At 47.0% G+C, this 16,627-nt stretch overlaps 1 protein-coding gene across 1 annotated transcript in view; it reads right to left on the reverse strand.

Annotated features, from left to right (window-relative positions):
- The window catches only part of pkd1a (polycystic kidney disease 1a), a 334,259-nt gene that overhangs the window by 119,360 nt on the left and 198,272 nt on the right, over positions 1-16,627 (reverse strand). The window contains 7 exon segments of the mRNA XM_034188324.1: positions 6,228-6,241; positions 9,308-9,626; positions 9,715-9,803; positions 9,904-10,197; positions 11,891-12,035; positions 12,117-12,263; positions 12,335-12,494. Of these exon segments, the coding sequence (XP_034044215.1) occupies positions 6,228-6,241; positions 9,308-9,626; positions 9,715-9,803; positions 9,904-10,197; positions 11,891-12,035; positions 12,117-12,263; positions 12,335-12,494 (1,168 nt within the window).

Genomic DNA, 16,627 nt, shown 5'->3' on the forward strand with positions numbered 1-16,627 from the left:
CCCATCTCTGGATGGAGCTGCACCTTAAACAGAGAGAATCATCAGACACGACCTTCTCCATGAAGGGATTTAATGACTGGAAAGATGCCAATGAAACAGACAAGGGCTTAATTAGCATGTAGCTTCAAAAGAACATTTAGCCTGTGAAGCAATGTGGAGATTCGGAGAAAGGCAGAGCGACAGGAAAAGAGAGTCGGAGAAAGGCAGAGAGACAGGAAAAGAGATTCAGAGAAAGGCAGAGAGACAGGAAGACAGGCCACATTCTGTTTCCTATTGTTATGCTCATAGGGCAGAGCGTATTGTAGCGTTGCATCATGTTTTACATCTGCAGTGATTCAAGGATTCAAAAGAATTTTATTGTCATATGCACAAAGGAACATGTTCCCTGCACAATGAATTGTGTCTACTGCATTTAACCCATCCTAATTGCCAGTTAGGAGCAGAAGTCGCCATAAGGCGCCCGGGGACCAGCTCTAGATGTACATCCCTGCTTTAGGTCACAGCAGGGCTGAGCAAACCATGACCGACCCAAAGACAAACAACACACACGTAACAGACATAAGCCGGCCTGGTACATAAACACATATAAAAAAGCACACACAAGGTAAGGAAGAGAAAAAAAACCCTCAAGGTCGCTACCTTCGAGAAGCCACAACAATGAGGAAAAAACTCTTATCAGCACAGAGAACAGTAAACACACAGACAAACAAGAACACAGGACGACAGCCGAGATTTGAAAGTCCAGTTTATCAGAACACTCCGGTAGCAGCCCTTTTTGGCGCTAAACAACGGCCATGACTGAATCCTGGAAGGGAGGGGGGGTTCAGCTCTGAGCAGTCCACTGATCACAGTCAACGTCAGAGCTGGAGAAGCTGAGGGAGGGGGAAACCAGGGAAGTGAGGCTTGAGTGTTTAATCTTCTTGGAGGTTTATTATCGCAGCGGCCTTGACGTACAGCTGTCTTGGGGAAACCAAATGAATGTCTGATTAGCAGACGCCTGAAAGATTCCACAGTTCTGAGAACAAAGTGGCTCTCAATGCATCTGAATGTAGAAAGGAGATGTGGTCATTTACTGACAGTCAAGGCGGTTTTCCAGCGCTGCAATCCTCCCAGAGATGGTTTCCAACGTGCGGGTTAACACCCGCCGACTGAGCAATCACTGTCCTTCCAATCGAATCAATCAAGTGGGGCAATTCTGGACAGCCCAATCAAACAGCCTCCACTTTTTAAATTTTTTCCAGTAAACCAGCGCTATGCCCGCGCCACACAGCAGAAAGCCGGTCACTCCCAAGCCAAATAGATACACATACACGACGTCCTCCACAGACAGCGTGTAAAGGCACATGACCTGCATCTCCTCCACGAGTCATCACGTAGCCCATCACATGCGTCCCGGCAGGACAGGTCGGGTCCGCCGCCCCCGAATGTCTTGTAGAAAAAATAGTGTCAATTGCGTTCAGAGACCACTTTAACAAATCCATTTTTGTCACTTTTCAGAAGAGCAAAAACTGGAGCCTCACAGACAACACGCCACAGAAGCAGGAAAGATAAGGAGGGAGGGAGAGAAGAGAAAATGCGTCCGTCTCGGCCAAGTGCAAGCTGGCAAAAAAAAAAAAAAAAAAAAAAAGCTCCGGCTGTTTTCATGGTGGCTTTCTTTTAGGAAAAAAAACCAACTCACCTGCCCCTCGGCTCCAGCCAGTCTTGACCTGGATCTCGTACTGAAGAGTCCATCTCGACCACAAAGTGGAACCACACCAGAACGGCGAAGATCCAGCTGGTCCAACTTGTGCAAGATGGCCGCAGCCACGCATAACTTAACAAACCCAGTACACACACCAAGAGCACGGACCGGGCTGGGAGCACTGGAACGTTCCTGCAGGACAACAGCCGTGGGTGAGAGTGAGTGAGTGAGTGAGTGGTTGAAAGTGCCACAGTGGGTGTTTGTGTGACACTGACTGGAAACATGAAGCTGATGGAGCTGGCAGGTACAAACAGGCCAGCAGCGGAAGGCGGTCAGGTGCCTGGTGCGGCACACGGCTCTGCTGGTATTAGTCTGTGCCAGGGGCACCATGCCGTCCGTCTTCCACTGCTTCTCGCTCTTATCAAAGTACTGACACAGAGAGGCAAACACTGCCACCTCCAGGCGCACGCCCACGGCCGGCACACTGCAGGCGGTGCTCACATTGATAAGTAGTCCGCCGTGGTATCGTAGGATCTGTGGGAGTGACAAGTGACAAAAAACAGCTCTGAGCTGTCAGCACTAATGTTTTGATGAGGTCCGAATCCATGAGAAGGAGCTCTTACTCTGGAGACAGGAAGAAGGTGTATTTGGTGTGGTCCAGATCCAGACCCCGGGTCATCCCGAGGGTGATGTGTTTGGTGTCTGTGCTGTTAAACTCATTGGGGTCTTGGTGGGAATGAAGGTAAGCTGTGAGTACGGCTCCTCCACAATCTGTATCACCATCCTCCTCAGCACCTGCAGAAAAAAAAAGGTGTGACAAACGTGAGCCGCTTTAATCAGAACCCTGGTTCCATATGGTCCAGATTTAGGCAGAAAATGCTGCACTGCGATAAGTTCGCCATATTGATTATTATGACATAATTCTGTCCAGGAAAGTCATGTGACCCAGATCATTAAGTCACCACATCCAGAACACCAAAGAACCACCCCGGTCCTGGATAGCAACCACTAGGGCTGAACGATTAGTCATGTCACTTGAATAATTCAATTACAAAAAATGTTTGAGGCAAATTCCGTGCCTCAACGCGCCTTTAACGTTGTAGTACAATATGCCAGGCCTGTTGTGCGGTGCTGTAACGTCCACAGAAAAAAACAAAAAAAAAAAAAAAACAGAAAACTAGAACATGCACATGGGCCATGTGAGAGATAATCAATTCAGCATCAAAAGTTACTGCTTTCCAAGGTGACAGAGAAAAATGAAGCCTTTTAGAGAAACAGACTGACTGCACATTTAAAGCGAAGCAGTTGCGTTAGTGTAATTTTAAAACCACACGGTTTGGTCCACTGGCTGCTCTCTGTGCACTTTAAGTCAATCAGTTTATTTCAAAAACTACCTTTGTTCGGATTTGATCAGCGTTTTCGTCGAGCAGATTCATCAGTGTGGCTTTTGTGGAAAAGCTGCACTCCAGAGCCCAGTTTTTCACAGTCTGTCCTCACGGTGACGTGCAGCCCTTTCTGACTGAGGATCATAAAAAATAAAAATTGCTTACGAGAAGCCCTGGACTATGGATGTTATTTAAAAACACAAAAGTACTTTTTATCCGATTACTCGATTAATTGATTAATAATTGCTAGAATACACGTACCTATTTAAAAAAATACTCTAGAGCTGCAGGCCTAGTAACCACCCAGACAGACAACCAGTCCGTTCCCACCTCCCCAAAAGTAACCATCTGTCTGCTGCAGCCAGGTGAAGCATGGGCATGTCCTTGACCTTCTCCAGTCTCTGAGACACCTGTGTCCTGGATCATGTCCACAGAAACTCCCACATGGAATAAATATGGTGTCCTGATGTTCCCTCACAATATCAGTAATCCTCTGATCTGAGTCTCACTAATAACCGCTCACTGGACACAAAGTCATTCCGGAAGGGCGCGTCTCCAACCGCCGCACCGCGTTGTCTTGTGGATGAAGCAGCAGATGTGGACATGAATGATACAAGTGAACTGCTTCTCATTCATGTCATTTCATGACTGTATGTCAGTGACCATGGGTCACATCCGCAAGGAACAGACAGATCATATTGTATTGCTTGCTTGATAAATGCAGTGTTTTTATATGGTGTGGATTTTAATTTTTTTGTAATACTTCCATGTCCTTCCTGATATGAGGGAGATTCCTGCAGCTTTCAAAGAACAGCTCCGTAGATCAGTGGAAAAGTCGCTTACTGGGGATCAGAGCTTTTGTTGTTTGTTTTTTTTTCCACATAAGCGGGCGATGTGCCGCAGCTTGCACTGTGTGTTCCTGCCCGAAAGACACCGGCACATACACAAACTCTCACACCAGGTTCGTGCACGCCTGCCAGTCAGCGCGATGTTTCGTATGTGCACTAATTTTGAACTGTTTCGCCGTTTTCGTCCAAACACCATCCAACTTTGCACTATGTGTGGAGGGGCCATAAGGAAATGATTTGACAGGTGAGGGACATTTTAGGTAACAGGATCCTGGTGATTGTTTGGTGTTGGGGGGTGACTTTAACTGCACTGTAGATACGAGGTCTGTTAGAAAAGTATCCAACCTTTTTTTTTTTTTTTTGCAATAACCTTATGGATTTGAATCACGTGTGATTGCATCAGCCAAGCTTGAACCTTCGTGCGCATGCGTGAGTTTTTTCACGCCTGTCGGTTGCATCATTCGCCTGTGAGCAGGCTTTGAGTGAGCACTGGTCCTCCCCCCTCATCGGGTTTTCATTGTGAGGAAAATGTCTGAACGGCTGGAGCAGCAATGCATCAAATTTTTCCAGAAACTGTTAGAGACAGCCAGGTGGACACCATTCGGAAAATTCAGATGGTTTTCAGGGACGATTTTATGGGCATCACACAGATTACGGAGTGTTACAGCCGGTGTAAAGACGGCGCACAATGGCGGAGGGCGCGCCGCGCTCCGAGCGGCGATCGACAGGCTGAAACGACCAGATCATTTCCAAGCTGAACGCTGTGTTGATCCGGGACGTCGTTTGACTACCAGAGAAATGGCAGAAAAGGTGGACATCAGCACTTTTCCAGCACATTCCACTGTTAAAGGAGATTTGTCATGAAAACAGGACCGGATGGAATTCGCCACAGAGCCGCTAATGGTTGCGGAACAAAAGCACCTCCGTGTTGGTCTCACAGGACATGTGACATGCCCAGATCTTCGACAATTTCTCGGATACTCACTCGACTGAAAAGCCACCCAAAGCCATCTGAATCTTCCGAATGGTGGAAGAGCTGGGCAGGTCCGTGAGACTTCCAGCACGGAGGTGCTTTTTGTTATGCGCCATTACGCAGCTCCGTCCTGATGCGCAAATTATAATTATATTTTATATGTCACACTCATTCAGGAAACAGATTACGCAGGAGTTTCATTCAGTCAGTTGGTTTTTTCAGATCATCATCTCATCACCACAGAAATATTCCACTCACACACTCAGAGGTTCAACACTTAAGTCAACACCACACTTTTGCACGACAGGCGTTTTGTGATTTATTGAATCTTTTTGGGGTTTGTGGAGGGGAAGGAAGGGGACATTTGGGACAGTGAGTCAGTGGAGGGAGGCTGGCAAAACTCAGGTTCGGGTTTTGTGTCAACAGTACACTTCCTATTCTACAGCTAGGGTCAAGGTAGCCATGGCAACACTCAAGAAGGACATTATGGACATTCAGGTCAACCGACATACAGCTGGGGCTCCCGACCAGCAGGGTCTGCTGCAGGGGAAAAGGGCGGAGCTGGGGTGCCCTGTTACAGGAGAGGTGAAAGGGGAAGTGGTGAGGGCTCACTTTGTGAACATCAGAGACATGGACGTATCCAGTTCCGCCGTCTTCAATCTGGAGAAGAGGACCTCTCATCACAAGCAGATGACCTGTCTTGACGGACTCCCAGTGGATTTTTATGAACACTTCTGGGCTTTTCACGTGCTGATCTTCTGGAGATGTTGCTGGAGAGCATTGTGGCGGGCTGCTTGCCCACTTCTTGCCGCCATGCTGTTCGTCCCTCCTGCCTAAGAAAGGAGATCTTACCCTGTTGCAGAACTGGAGACTGGTTTGCACTTCTCTGTGCGGATTATAAACTATTTTCTAGGGTACTGGTGAACAGGTTAAAAGGTGTCCTGGATTCATTGTTCACAAGGACCAGTCCTATTGTGTGCCTGATAGGACTATTATGGACAACCTTTTTTGATGAGGGGTTTGTTTGATTTGTGTAATAGTGGGGATTTAGTTTGCAGGTTTGTGTCACTTGATCAGGAGAGAGGTTTTGACCAAGTTCATCACAGGTTTTTGTTTTCCACTTTGAGGGCATTTGGCTTTGTGAGGGGTTTTATTTCATTTGTTGGGGTATTGTATAATGGGGCTTCATGTTTGGTTAAGGTGGGGGGAGGATTGAGCTGCCCAGTCCCCCATACGCGGGGTATAAGACAGGGCTGCCCCATCTCAGGTCAGCTGTACTCTTTAGCCACTGAGCCACTCTTGTGTCGCCTTAGAGCCAGGCTGTTTGGCCTTGTTTTGACGGGTTTTTCACTGTCTTCATCCCTGGTGCTCTCTGCTTATGCAGATGATATCACGGTTTTTGTCACGAATCAGACGGACGTTGATGGGTTATTAGACAGTTTACGGCTCTATGAGACGGGAACCTCTGCAAGAGTGAACTGGGAGAAGAGTGATGCTGTCCTGATGGAGAGGTGGCCGGAAGGGGCTGCTCCCTGTCTGCCACATGGTCTGTGGCGGGCAGTGGAGGGTTTGAAAATTCTGGGTGTGTTTCTGGGGACGGATGAGTATCGTCAGAGTAACTGGGAGGGCTTGGTGGAGAAGGTGTGTGCCAGACTGTCCAAATGGCAATGGCTGCTGCCCCAGATGTCCTATAGGGGGCGAGTTCTGGTCACTAATAACTTGGTCTCTTCGATGCTGTGGCACAAACTGTCTGTCCTCCCTCCACCACGAGGCCTTATCGAGCAGTTGCAGCGGTTACTGGTGGACTTTTTCTGGTCAGGTCGTCACTGGATCAGCGCTCCCGTGTTGTACATGCTGCTTCATGAAGGAAGACGGGCTGGTGGACATTTCTGCTCGGATGTCGACCTTCAGGTTGCAGGCTGCGTAGAGAGTGTTGAATCCCTCTGGATTGAGCTGGCAGGATATGGCACGTGTCCTGCTGAGGAAGGAGGCTGATCTTGGGTATGACAAACATCTGTGGGACGTCATCGGGACGCACACCTCGGCTTTTTACCAGTCAGTTCTCCAGGCATGGCAGGTCCTCTCTGTGTGCAGGGACAACGTCGGCACTTTCACTTCACTTTCACTTTATTTATTCAGTGTCTCCAAAGGAGCAACGAGCTGTACAGCAATGGGTATACAGAAAAGCACAGAAAAAAAGAAAAGAAAAGAAAGAAAAGAAAAAACACACCAAACATTCAGTACACAAGGGGGACACAGTACAGACCTGGATCGATGGAAAAGGAACCGAGTTACCTAACACGATTTGCCATCAACCCTATGTATCTGCTTCTCTCCTCCGATCAGCATTCAGAACAGAGATAGCCACAGGTACAAAGGAATGCTTATATCTGTTACTCCTCACTGTAGGAAACCTAAGCCTCGCTCCAGATGGCAAAAAACAAAATTCACCATGGAGAGGGTGGGCCAGATCAGATAAAATTCTCTGAGCCTTCCTCCTCACCTGTCTGGAAAACAAGTCAGACAGTGAGGTCTGCTGGGCCCCCAAAAGCTTGCTGCACAATTCTACAAAGTTGTGAAGTGGCTTCCTTGCTTTAATGCTGAGATTTCCGTACCAGCACATCATCGAAAAATTTATAACCGATTCAATACAAGATTTATAAAATAGGGTCATTATTGTCCTGTCCACTTGAAAATATGACAACTTACGAAGACAAAACAGATGCTGCTGCCCCTTCTTGTACAGCAGGTCTGCATTGTCATTAAAGTTCAACTTGCTATCAATCAGCGTTCCCAAGTATTTATAGTTGTCCACATACTCCACCTGTTGGCCTTTGATTATAGTGGTTTTGGGTGAGGACATCCGTTTCCGAAAGTCAATAACCATATCTTTTGTCTTGTCAACATTCAGCTGCAAGAAGGAGTCGTCACACCACTGAACCATATCTGCCACGACAGGGCCATGTTCCCTTTCATCACCATGCAGGAGACTGATTATAACAGAATCATCTGCAAATTTTAAAATATGGCGATTCTTATAATGGCTGCAACAGTCATTTGTATACAAAATATACAAGAGAGGGGACAGCACACAACCCTGTGGTGAGCCTGTTGAGGAATATAAAACATCAGAAAGGCAACCGTTTACCCTCACTCGCTGAGATCTCCCTGTTAAAAAGTTCACCAGGGATGTGGCTGTTTGAGGAGCCTCTTTTCTTCAATGACTTTGTTAGGTCTCCTAGGTTGTCATCTGCTGCTCTGTGGTCCTACCTGAGGGAGGCGGGGTGCACCAATTTGGCCATCTACTGCGCACATCTGTTGTGAGGCTGACAGAGCGTTTGCTGAGAACCATACTCTGTCTGACCAGTGGGATGATGAATGTGAGTACGTGTTCCCCTCTCTGACTGTCTCACCTGCTGTGGGGCGTGGCAGGAGGAGCAGGGGGCTCTCCTGTCTTTCAGGACACCTGTTTTGTGAGAGTATTGGCAAGAAAGTTCTCTATTTTACCTGTGTCAAAGTGTCACACTTATGCTCTTTGGCAGGGTTGGCGGTGTCAAAGTGGTCCGAGTTTTATGGTGCCACCTTGTCTTCTGTGGGGTGCTGGCGAAGCCTGTACAAACCCCCGGTCGACAAATGCATGGGGGACCTCCAGTGGAGGATTGAACACGGGCTTCTGGCTACAAATGGGTATCTTGTGCACCTGGATCCAGGGGTTGATGGGGTTTGTCCTTTCTGTCCACTTAGGGAAACTGTTCACCATGTTTTTGCACAGTGTCACCGGTTGTCAGGGCTGTCTGGATTGTTGGGGAGGTTGTTTCGTGGGCTTAGTTTGTCGTTCACTATGGACTTGTTTATTTTTTTTTGTCCAAAATATTGCACACAATCCAGGAAGTTGCATGTTTTAATCAACCTGCTTTGTGGACTTGCCAAGTTGGCATCTGGAAGACTCGGAGGAACTGTGTTTTAGCTCAGGGGTCAGTGGACCCTGAGTTTATGCTGAAGGGACTCTTGGCAGCCCGGATCAGAGTAGACTTCCAGTTTTATGCTCTGACTGATAACATGAACACCTTCAGAGACACATGGTGCATAAATGACGTTCTCTCGTCTGTGCAAAATGGGAGCTTGGTGCTCCATTTTTGACCCGTCGGCGGAGTCTGTGTTGGTGAACACGGGAAAAAGAAAACAAAAGGAAGAAAAGTACGATGGGAGTGATGTAATTTAATTGTTGTGAATAAAGCTGTGTTTTAAAATTCGATTCTCTCTCTCTCCATCTCTTCACGCCAGCTCTTCAGACAAATTCATCTGTGCACGAGGACGCAGACTGACCTCAAACCTTCAACTTGCAGAGATGCAACGTCACGCTCGTGTAGCAGTGACACCGACCACATGCAGCGCATTAGTGTGCCGCTGAGGTGCTAACCTTGCAGAGACGTGAAGTTGAGCTGGATGAAGAGCCCGGCCTGCTTGTTCCCATTTCCTGTGCTGACCCTGACGATCACCGAGTTGCAGTGGCTGATGTTGACGGCTGCGGGAACGCCTGCAGGGGCGGAACCACCGGGATCGACCTCTCCTCCGCCAATGCCACTGATGTTGTTCATAGCAACAGTGATGGCGAGGCTATCGTCCAGGCCAGAGATGGGAATGTGGGTGCCATTCTCAGTGCGGAATTCCATGGAAGCCACTTCAGTGGAGACTGTGTAGTTTGCCACATAGTTGAACGGGAAAGGGTTGGACTCCACCTAGGAAAACCAGGAAGTCAAATAGTGAGCAGAAAGCGGATGTGATGGAAGTGAGAGCTCCACTGTAAATTATTTCTGGGTTGTTTACCTGAAAAAGCAGCTGCATGACGTTGTTTCCTGCGGCAGCTCGGCCCAAACTGTTGTTGAACACTCGAGGGATGGAGAACTGCTGACACTCTGAAAACACAATTAACTTTGAAGCTCACTTCAGGACAAGAAGAAGAAAAACACTAGAACAGGCAGCCAAACAGCATCACACATACAGCCATATTCCCACCTGGGCTGTTGTTGCCATGGTAACAGAGCAGGCTCTGGGGGTCAGCCAGTTTTCCTGTGGCACCGATCTCATCTCCTCGGAGCACCAGAGGCTCCTCGTTGAGGACGCGGGCATGCATGAGGATCAGCATGAGCACGGAGGACAAGCTGTAAGCTTTAGCTGCCACACGCAGAGGATGTGGCTCCGAGGAAGAGGAGTGGCTTGACGTGGCACCTCCTTGTTCTTCAGCAAAAGTAGAATAAGATGAGGGGGAATCCAGGGATGCGGACTGACTGACCTGATGGATCAAGTCACCTGACAGGAGGAGAGAAGGTGTAGATCAGGGGTGGGCAGCGAGGGCTTAGACACTGTAGGTTTTCCCTTACATCCAATCACCTCAGCAGGGACCTCATGCAAACAGACGTGAGGATTTCCTACTGAAACATGGCGTACGCCAAAACCCAGAAACTGGCGTAAGCACAAAAAATTCCAGATGTATAATTAGTATGTGTATGCATGGAACCAAGCACGTTGTGTTTGTACATCCCACAGAACGTGGAATTGATCGTGGAACCAAACTCCTCCCTGACCACGCCCCATTTAAATATGCAATTTCATGTAAATAAGCCCACGACGTCATGTGGAGACACACAGGGACAGTTTATTCAGTATGCTGTTAAAGGGATTAATCATGAAACTGGTAAAATGTTCGTGGGAGCTACGAAGTGCGCGTGTGTGTGATGCCGACATGCAGAACAGTGCAAAGTTAAAGAGGTGAGGCGCACCTCTGCTGACAGTGTGACAGTCACAATTTAGACACGTGTTTATTGACAAATACTGAACACAGGAAGTCTGTTAAGAAGCTCTGCAGCTCACCATCAACCAAACATAAAAAAAGACATTAATAATAATAATAATAAACATATTTGAATGCGTACAGGTGCAAATGTGCCCACTCGGGTTTTCGTTTGGATCAGTTACATGAACTTAACCACCAAGCAGCCCCCATCACACATCATGTCAGCCACTGACCAGCCTGATGCACATTTGCACATCACATATGATTTGAACACTGATGGAATAAAATGTTTCCTATTAACAAAAACAGATTTATCATGTGATGACACCTTTATAGCAACGTGTGCAGTCAGTAGCTCAGATTACATTCGGGAAACCGGCTCTCGCTGCAAATTGCGCTGTAATGTTGGAATGTGATGTACCTGGATGACATTCGGATGTTTGCTTCCACACAGCTGATGGCTCGGCTCAAGGTTGAATGCCCCAGTTGCCAGCAAGCCCAGCGTGGTCAGCACCTGTGTGGGCAGACAGCCCCCGGCTCCTTGCTGTATTGCGCTCTGAGCCGACTGCAGTTCTGCAAACAACTCCAGTCACAGTGGCTTTGGTAATCAAAATTGATTTCAGAGCCAATTATCCTCATTTGGAAGTAAATCCTTGCGTTCCCTGAATACACGCTCACGTTGGATTGCACCATTTGCAAGGTCCTCTAACAACGCTAATGCAGCCACTGTTATCGCCATTTTTTATATCCATCCATATAACTGTAAACACGTGGGTGTGTTAAAAGTTCATCAGTGTGTCTCTGATGTTCCTCATCACTCTGATGATTTCATGTTTTCACACTATTATTAACGGTTCCCAGCATCACTTCTAGGTGTCTGCAGAGGAACAACAGCTGTAGAAACGTGCGCACGTCAGCCATGAACGTGGCGTGACACACCGCACATTTCCACGCTCATTTCACTTTTGATACATCTGAAGGATAGCATGCAGATGGACGGACACCATGTGTTCATGTGCACGCAGCTTTTGTACATGAGGCCCCTGGTGGGCTGCCGATGAGCTTCTCCCCTGAACATAAACGCCTGATCGTCAATGAAATCCGTAGCAAAGAAACCCTGCAGTGTCTCGGTCCTTCGTGGCACAGGATTGCCCACCCCTGGTGTAGATGAGGTCTTTGTGTTTAATTCAGACAGTTGGTTGAACCCACCCATGATGTTGAGGATGTTGTCGCCAATCTCAGTGGGTGTGACGGTGCCCTGCTTGGTGTCACTCTGCAGAATCTCTAACATGGATTCCAGTTTGGTCAGAGTGCTGTTCTGACACTCCTCGCAGATGAACTCTCGACTCACCGCCTAGAAAACACACACAACTTCAAACAGCTGGCACCTTCTGAAGCTCTTTCCTTGCAGTTGAGAGTTTGTGTTCCTTCTCACCGTGCACCGCGCCAGAGCGGCAGACGTCTGCTGAATGTCATTCACCGTGGTCAGGTCCAGAGAGGTCAGAGCTCTGGTGATGTTGCTGCGGACCCTGACTCGATAATTCCACTCATCTGGCAGCGCCGTGGCTGTGGTCTGCTCGTGCTGGAGGACAGAGTGAGTGTGATTCCTAAAGCTGAGTCAGAGAGCGGCGCTGAGCCACAGGTGTGTCTTACCTCGTTCAGGACGGTAATCAGAGCCAGCGATAACTCCCGGACCCTCTGAGAGTCGCCCTGCTTCAGCAGCTCCCTCAGGCTGCTGTCTGTCAGCTCAGCCAGCCAATGAGGAAGACTTCTGTAACCAGGGGGTGGATCTGGCAACACAACCTCAATGGTTCTGGACAAACCCACAACAACAAACATTACTGATGAACTCTGACAAAGTGTTTGTTTGCAGGACGACCTCTGACCTTGGGCTGATTGTTAATAATTCAATAAATATGTTTATTCTGGGCAGCATGGTGGCTTAGTGGTTAGCACTGTGCCTCACAGCAAGAAGGTCATGGGATCGATTCCCACCTGTGGCCTTGTCGTGTGGAGTTTGTATTTTCTCCCCGTGTTTGTGTGGGTTCCCTCTGCCTCCTCCCACTTCCAAAGACACACAGGTTAGATGGACTGGAAACTTTGAATTGTCTGTAGGTGTGAATGTGTCTGTCTGTCTGTATGTGGCCCTGTGACAGACTGACATCCTGTCCAGGGTGAACCTGCCTCACACCCTGTGACTGCTGCGATTGACTCCAGCCCCCGTGTATGGCGTCAGATCAGTGACAAAACCCAACTCGCGTAAAAAAATGCATTCACGGGTAGATATTAACTGCGTGTGAGGAGCAGCCCCCCCTAGTGCAGCAGATAATTGAATATTTACTGAGGGATCCTTCAAATGGTGATGCAAGCACCAAATTTGGCACACATACTCTTAGACATTACATCTTTTAAAATGCCGGGTACCCCCGTGAACTTTCAATAGGCGGCCAAGAAGAGGTCAATGAAGTATTACACAGGGGTCAAAGTTAAAAATGCTCCAATCATATTGAAAGGTATTCCATATTATTGTCTGATCATAAAGATGTCCAACAAGTATAGTTTGGACTATCTGTGAATGAATGTTCTGGAGTTATGGGGTAAAACAGCAAGAACAGTGACAAAGGTAAATTTCAATTTTGTACAGGTGTCAATTGGTTAACCTTTACTTTGCAAACCAAGCACGCAACACAGTCAAAACTATTCCATTTTATTATCCTATGAGCTCAACCAGTATTTGCATGAACTCTGCTCGTGCAAAATTGATTTCTGCTTCGCTGCGCAGAGAATTCTGTTGTGTGTTGGGGGGTTTGGCTGTACTTTTGGGTGTTCTTTTCTTTTTCTTGCTCTCCAGTGGTATGCAAACTGATTTATTGTCTGTGGAGAAGGTGCTGGCAGAAGAGTCCTTCACCCTCATCAACGTAATGTGCAGCACCTGTGGGATGGTGCTCACGTGCAACCTTAAGACTTTCAGCTGAAGCAGATAATGAGATGGCGTCTGCATTTAAGTCATGTGTGATTCAAGCAGAATTGCTGGGAACTCGACCTTGGTGACTGTTCGTTTGTGAGACGCTGAGGACCGCGCCTGGGTTGACACATCGTGCCGTGTAAGGAGGACGGGTGAGGGACACATGCTGTCAGCACACATCAGAGGTGATTTGATTGTCTGAATAATTGTTAATAGTAACTTGTATTTTGTTACGCAGTATATGTGAACATTGATGAGAATTGTGCAGCTCGCTTCTCACTGCCGTGGCTGCGGACTGGATGATCCTCCACCTGTTGTGAGAAGCTGCTCATTTACATAAAGCGTAAATTCAGACCTGAATGTGTTGCTGATAGTGTGGCCTTTGAAGGACATTAGTTGTAGCATGCTGACTTACCTCACCTTTTCTATCCTTCGCAGAGTCGGTTGTCGTGTCCACCTGGGGGGTGTTTGGCGGTGAAGGGGTCCAGAAGCGCCGGGCTTCGATCCTTTTGGGCGCTTGGAGAGCGTGCCGCCTTCACTCCGCCAGACAGGCGCATTTTACGTTTGTACACTTTGGATTGCACAGAAGGGGGAAAATAAATTGTTTTGTTATGGAACCGCTTTTCTGTTTTGGCGCTGGGTTCCGTCAGACGCAGGTCCGCTCCTCAACCCGCGTCGACACATAAATCCTGCTCGCTCGCTTGACATTTATGGCACTATGGGGGAGGGAACCAGGTCGGCACTGGCTCGCTGTGATTGGCCGTCTCTGGAGAGGCAAGGTTTGATGACAGCCCTCCTCTGATGCGGAAGTCAGTTGGAGACAACGGCGTTAAGCGATTATCGCCTCGTTCTGCTTCAGACTTCACTCTAGTCATCATCTATCAGCGACAGATCTCTGAAGCTTCTGTACAACAATCATTCCCACATAAATTCAGCATTATTTCATCACAAATAAAGTCCTAAAAAATCACCTCCTGACACTCGTCTGCAGACTGACTGTTCACCCAAACCCATCAAAGGGGGGGAAAAAAAAAAAAAAAAAAGACATTTGGGTATGTAATGTTTGCTTAGTAAAATTATATTATTAATACCAAAATCATTATGGTTACTTAATAATTGTCTCAAAAATTCACCCAAAAGTGATTATATTCTTCAAGATTTTGGAAAGGAGGAAATACTAAAGATTAGATGTAAATATTTAACATTTCCGGTCTCACCAAAACAAAAGAACTCCAATTAAAAATTACTAACAAGATTTATCCAACTCAGGAGTTTTTAAAACAGGGATTCCAAATGGATGTCGGTAACTGGAACTGAAGACCTGCTGGACCATCTTTTCTTTTTGTGTGAAACGATGCAAAGCTTTTGGTTTGACCCTCAACAATGGATTGTCTCTGAAGCAATTTGGATCACTGATCTAAACATCACAGACATCAATTCTGGAATATTAACTGGAATGATTTTGGTATTGATAATATAATTTTACTAAGCAAACATTACATACAAAAATGTCGTTTTTTTAAAAGACAAAACCAAACATTACATTGGAAAAATTAGTTTAAACTTAATTATAAGTCTCTATCATTGACTGATTCCAATAATGCTTTAAAAGTAGTTTCTTTTATAGACAAATTTGATTTGTAAATGTTTAGTTGCTCTATATTTTCTTTTATTATTTGTAAATAATATTCAATAAGCCCCTTATGTTCTTGTATTTGTATTTTCATGTTTGCAGCACTTCAGGATTTTCTACAGGACCTGTTTTTTTTGGATTTGATTCATGAATAAATAAATTATTATTGTTTTTAATAAAAGGAGATGGGTTAAGTGGTGGTGGTGTCACGGTTTGCATGTGATTTAAGAGGTTTTAATTTGTCATCTGTGTTGTGTGGGCCGCTGAAGAGGAGGTACTGCTGGCCCATCACCAGAGGGCGCCCTGCCTGAAGTGCGGGCTTCAGGCATGAGAGGGCGCAGCCACCTCCCAGGAGCAGCCTGGAGTGACAGCTGTCACACATCACCATCAATCACCACATCCCATAAAAGCCAGGCAGCAACTCCACCTCCCTGCCGAGAAATCGTCAAACCATTCAGGTAAAACGACTCAGCCGTCTTGTGCAGTTTGCACATATTAAGTTTGCAGCTAAGCGTAGTTGTAATGTCCTTTGCATCTAGGCTTGAAGAGCTGTTTAACTATCAATTCTGAGTTTGCAGACGTAACCCGTTACACTTGCAGCTGGAGCTGAGGTTGTAGAAGTCGGGAGGAGTTGGCGTTCCTGCTCCTCAGCGGTTAGCGGTTAGTTTAATTTGGGATCTGCACAAACTGTGGATATTGTGAGATCAGGAGGTGGAAGTGTTTTTCCCCACTGGAAAGGAACTGCTTGCTGACTGTTTTGCTGGGTGTGTGCACACACACCCACCATTAATTGTTTCTGCTTCCTGCCAGCAGTACCAGATCTGACAGCTGGAGACGGTGGCCACCTGGGGACTCAGGACTTGACGGCTCCAGTGTGCTCCAGATCCTTTGGCAGTGGAAATCGTGTGGGACCCGGCTCTTCTCTGGACAGACGTCTTCTATCCTCGAGCCTGCCCACACGTCACCTTTGACTGACTCCAAAAATTTGTGATTGTTTGTATTTCGTTGTGCACTTCACAACAGTAAATTGTTGTTTTTGGCTTATCCATTGTCCGTTCATTTACGCCCAGCTGTTGTGGGCGGGGGTTGTCTCTACACTTTCCCAACAATCTGATGGTTAATAATCACATTATTCCCTTTGATCGGTTTGGGTGAACAGTCAGTCTGCAGACGAGTGTCAGGAGGTGATTTTTAGGACTTTGTTATTTGTGATGAAATAATGCTGAATTTATGTGGGAATGATTGTTGTACAGAAGCTTCAGAGATCTGTCGCTGATAGATGATGACTAGAGTGAAGTCTGAAGCAGAAACGAGGTGATAATCGCTTAACGCCGTTGTCTCCAACTGA

Source organism: Thalassophryne amazonica, chromosome 15 (assembly GCF_902500255.1).
Source record: "Thalassophryne amazonica chromosome 15, fThaAma1.1, whole genome shotgun sequence".
Classification (NCBI taxonomy): Eukaryota; Metazoa; Chordata; class Actinopteri; order Batrachoidiformes; family Batrachoididae; genus Thalassophryne; species Thalassophryne amazonica.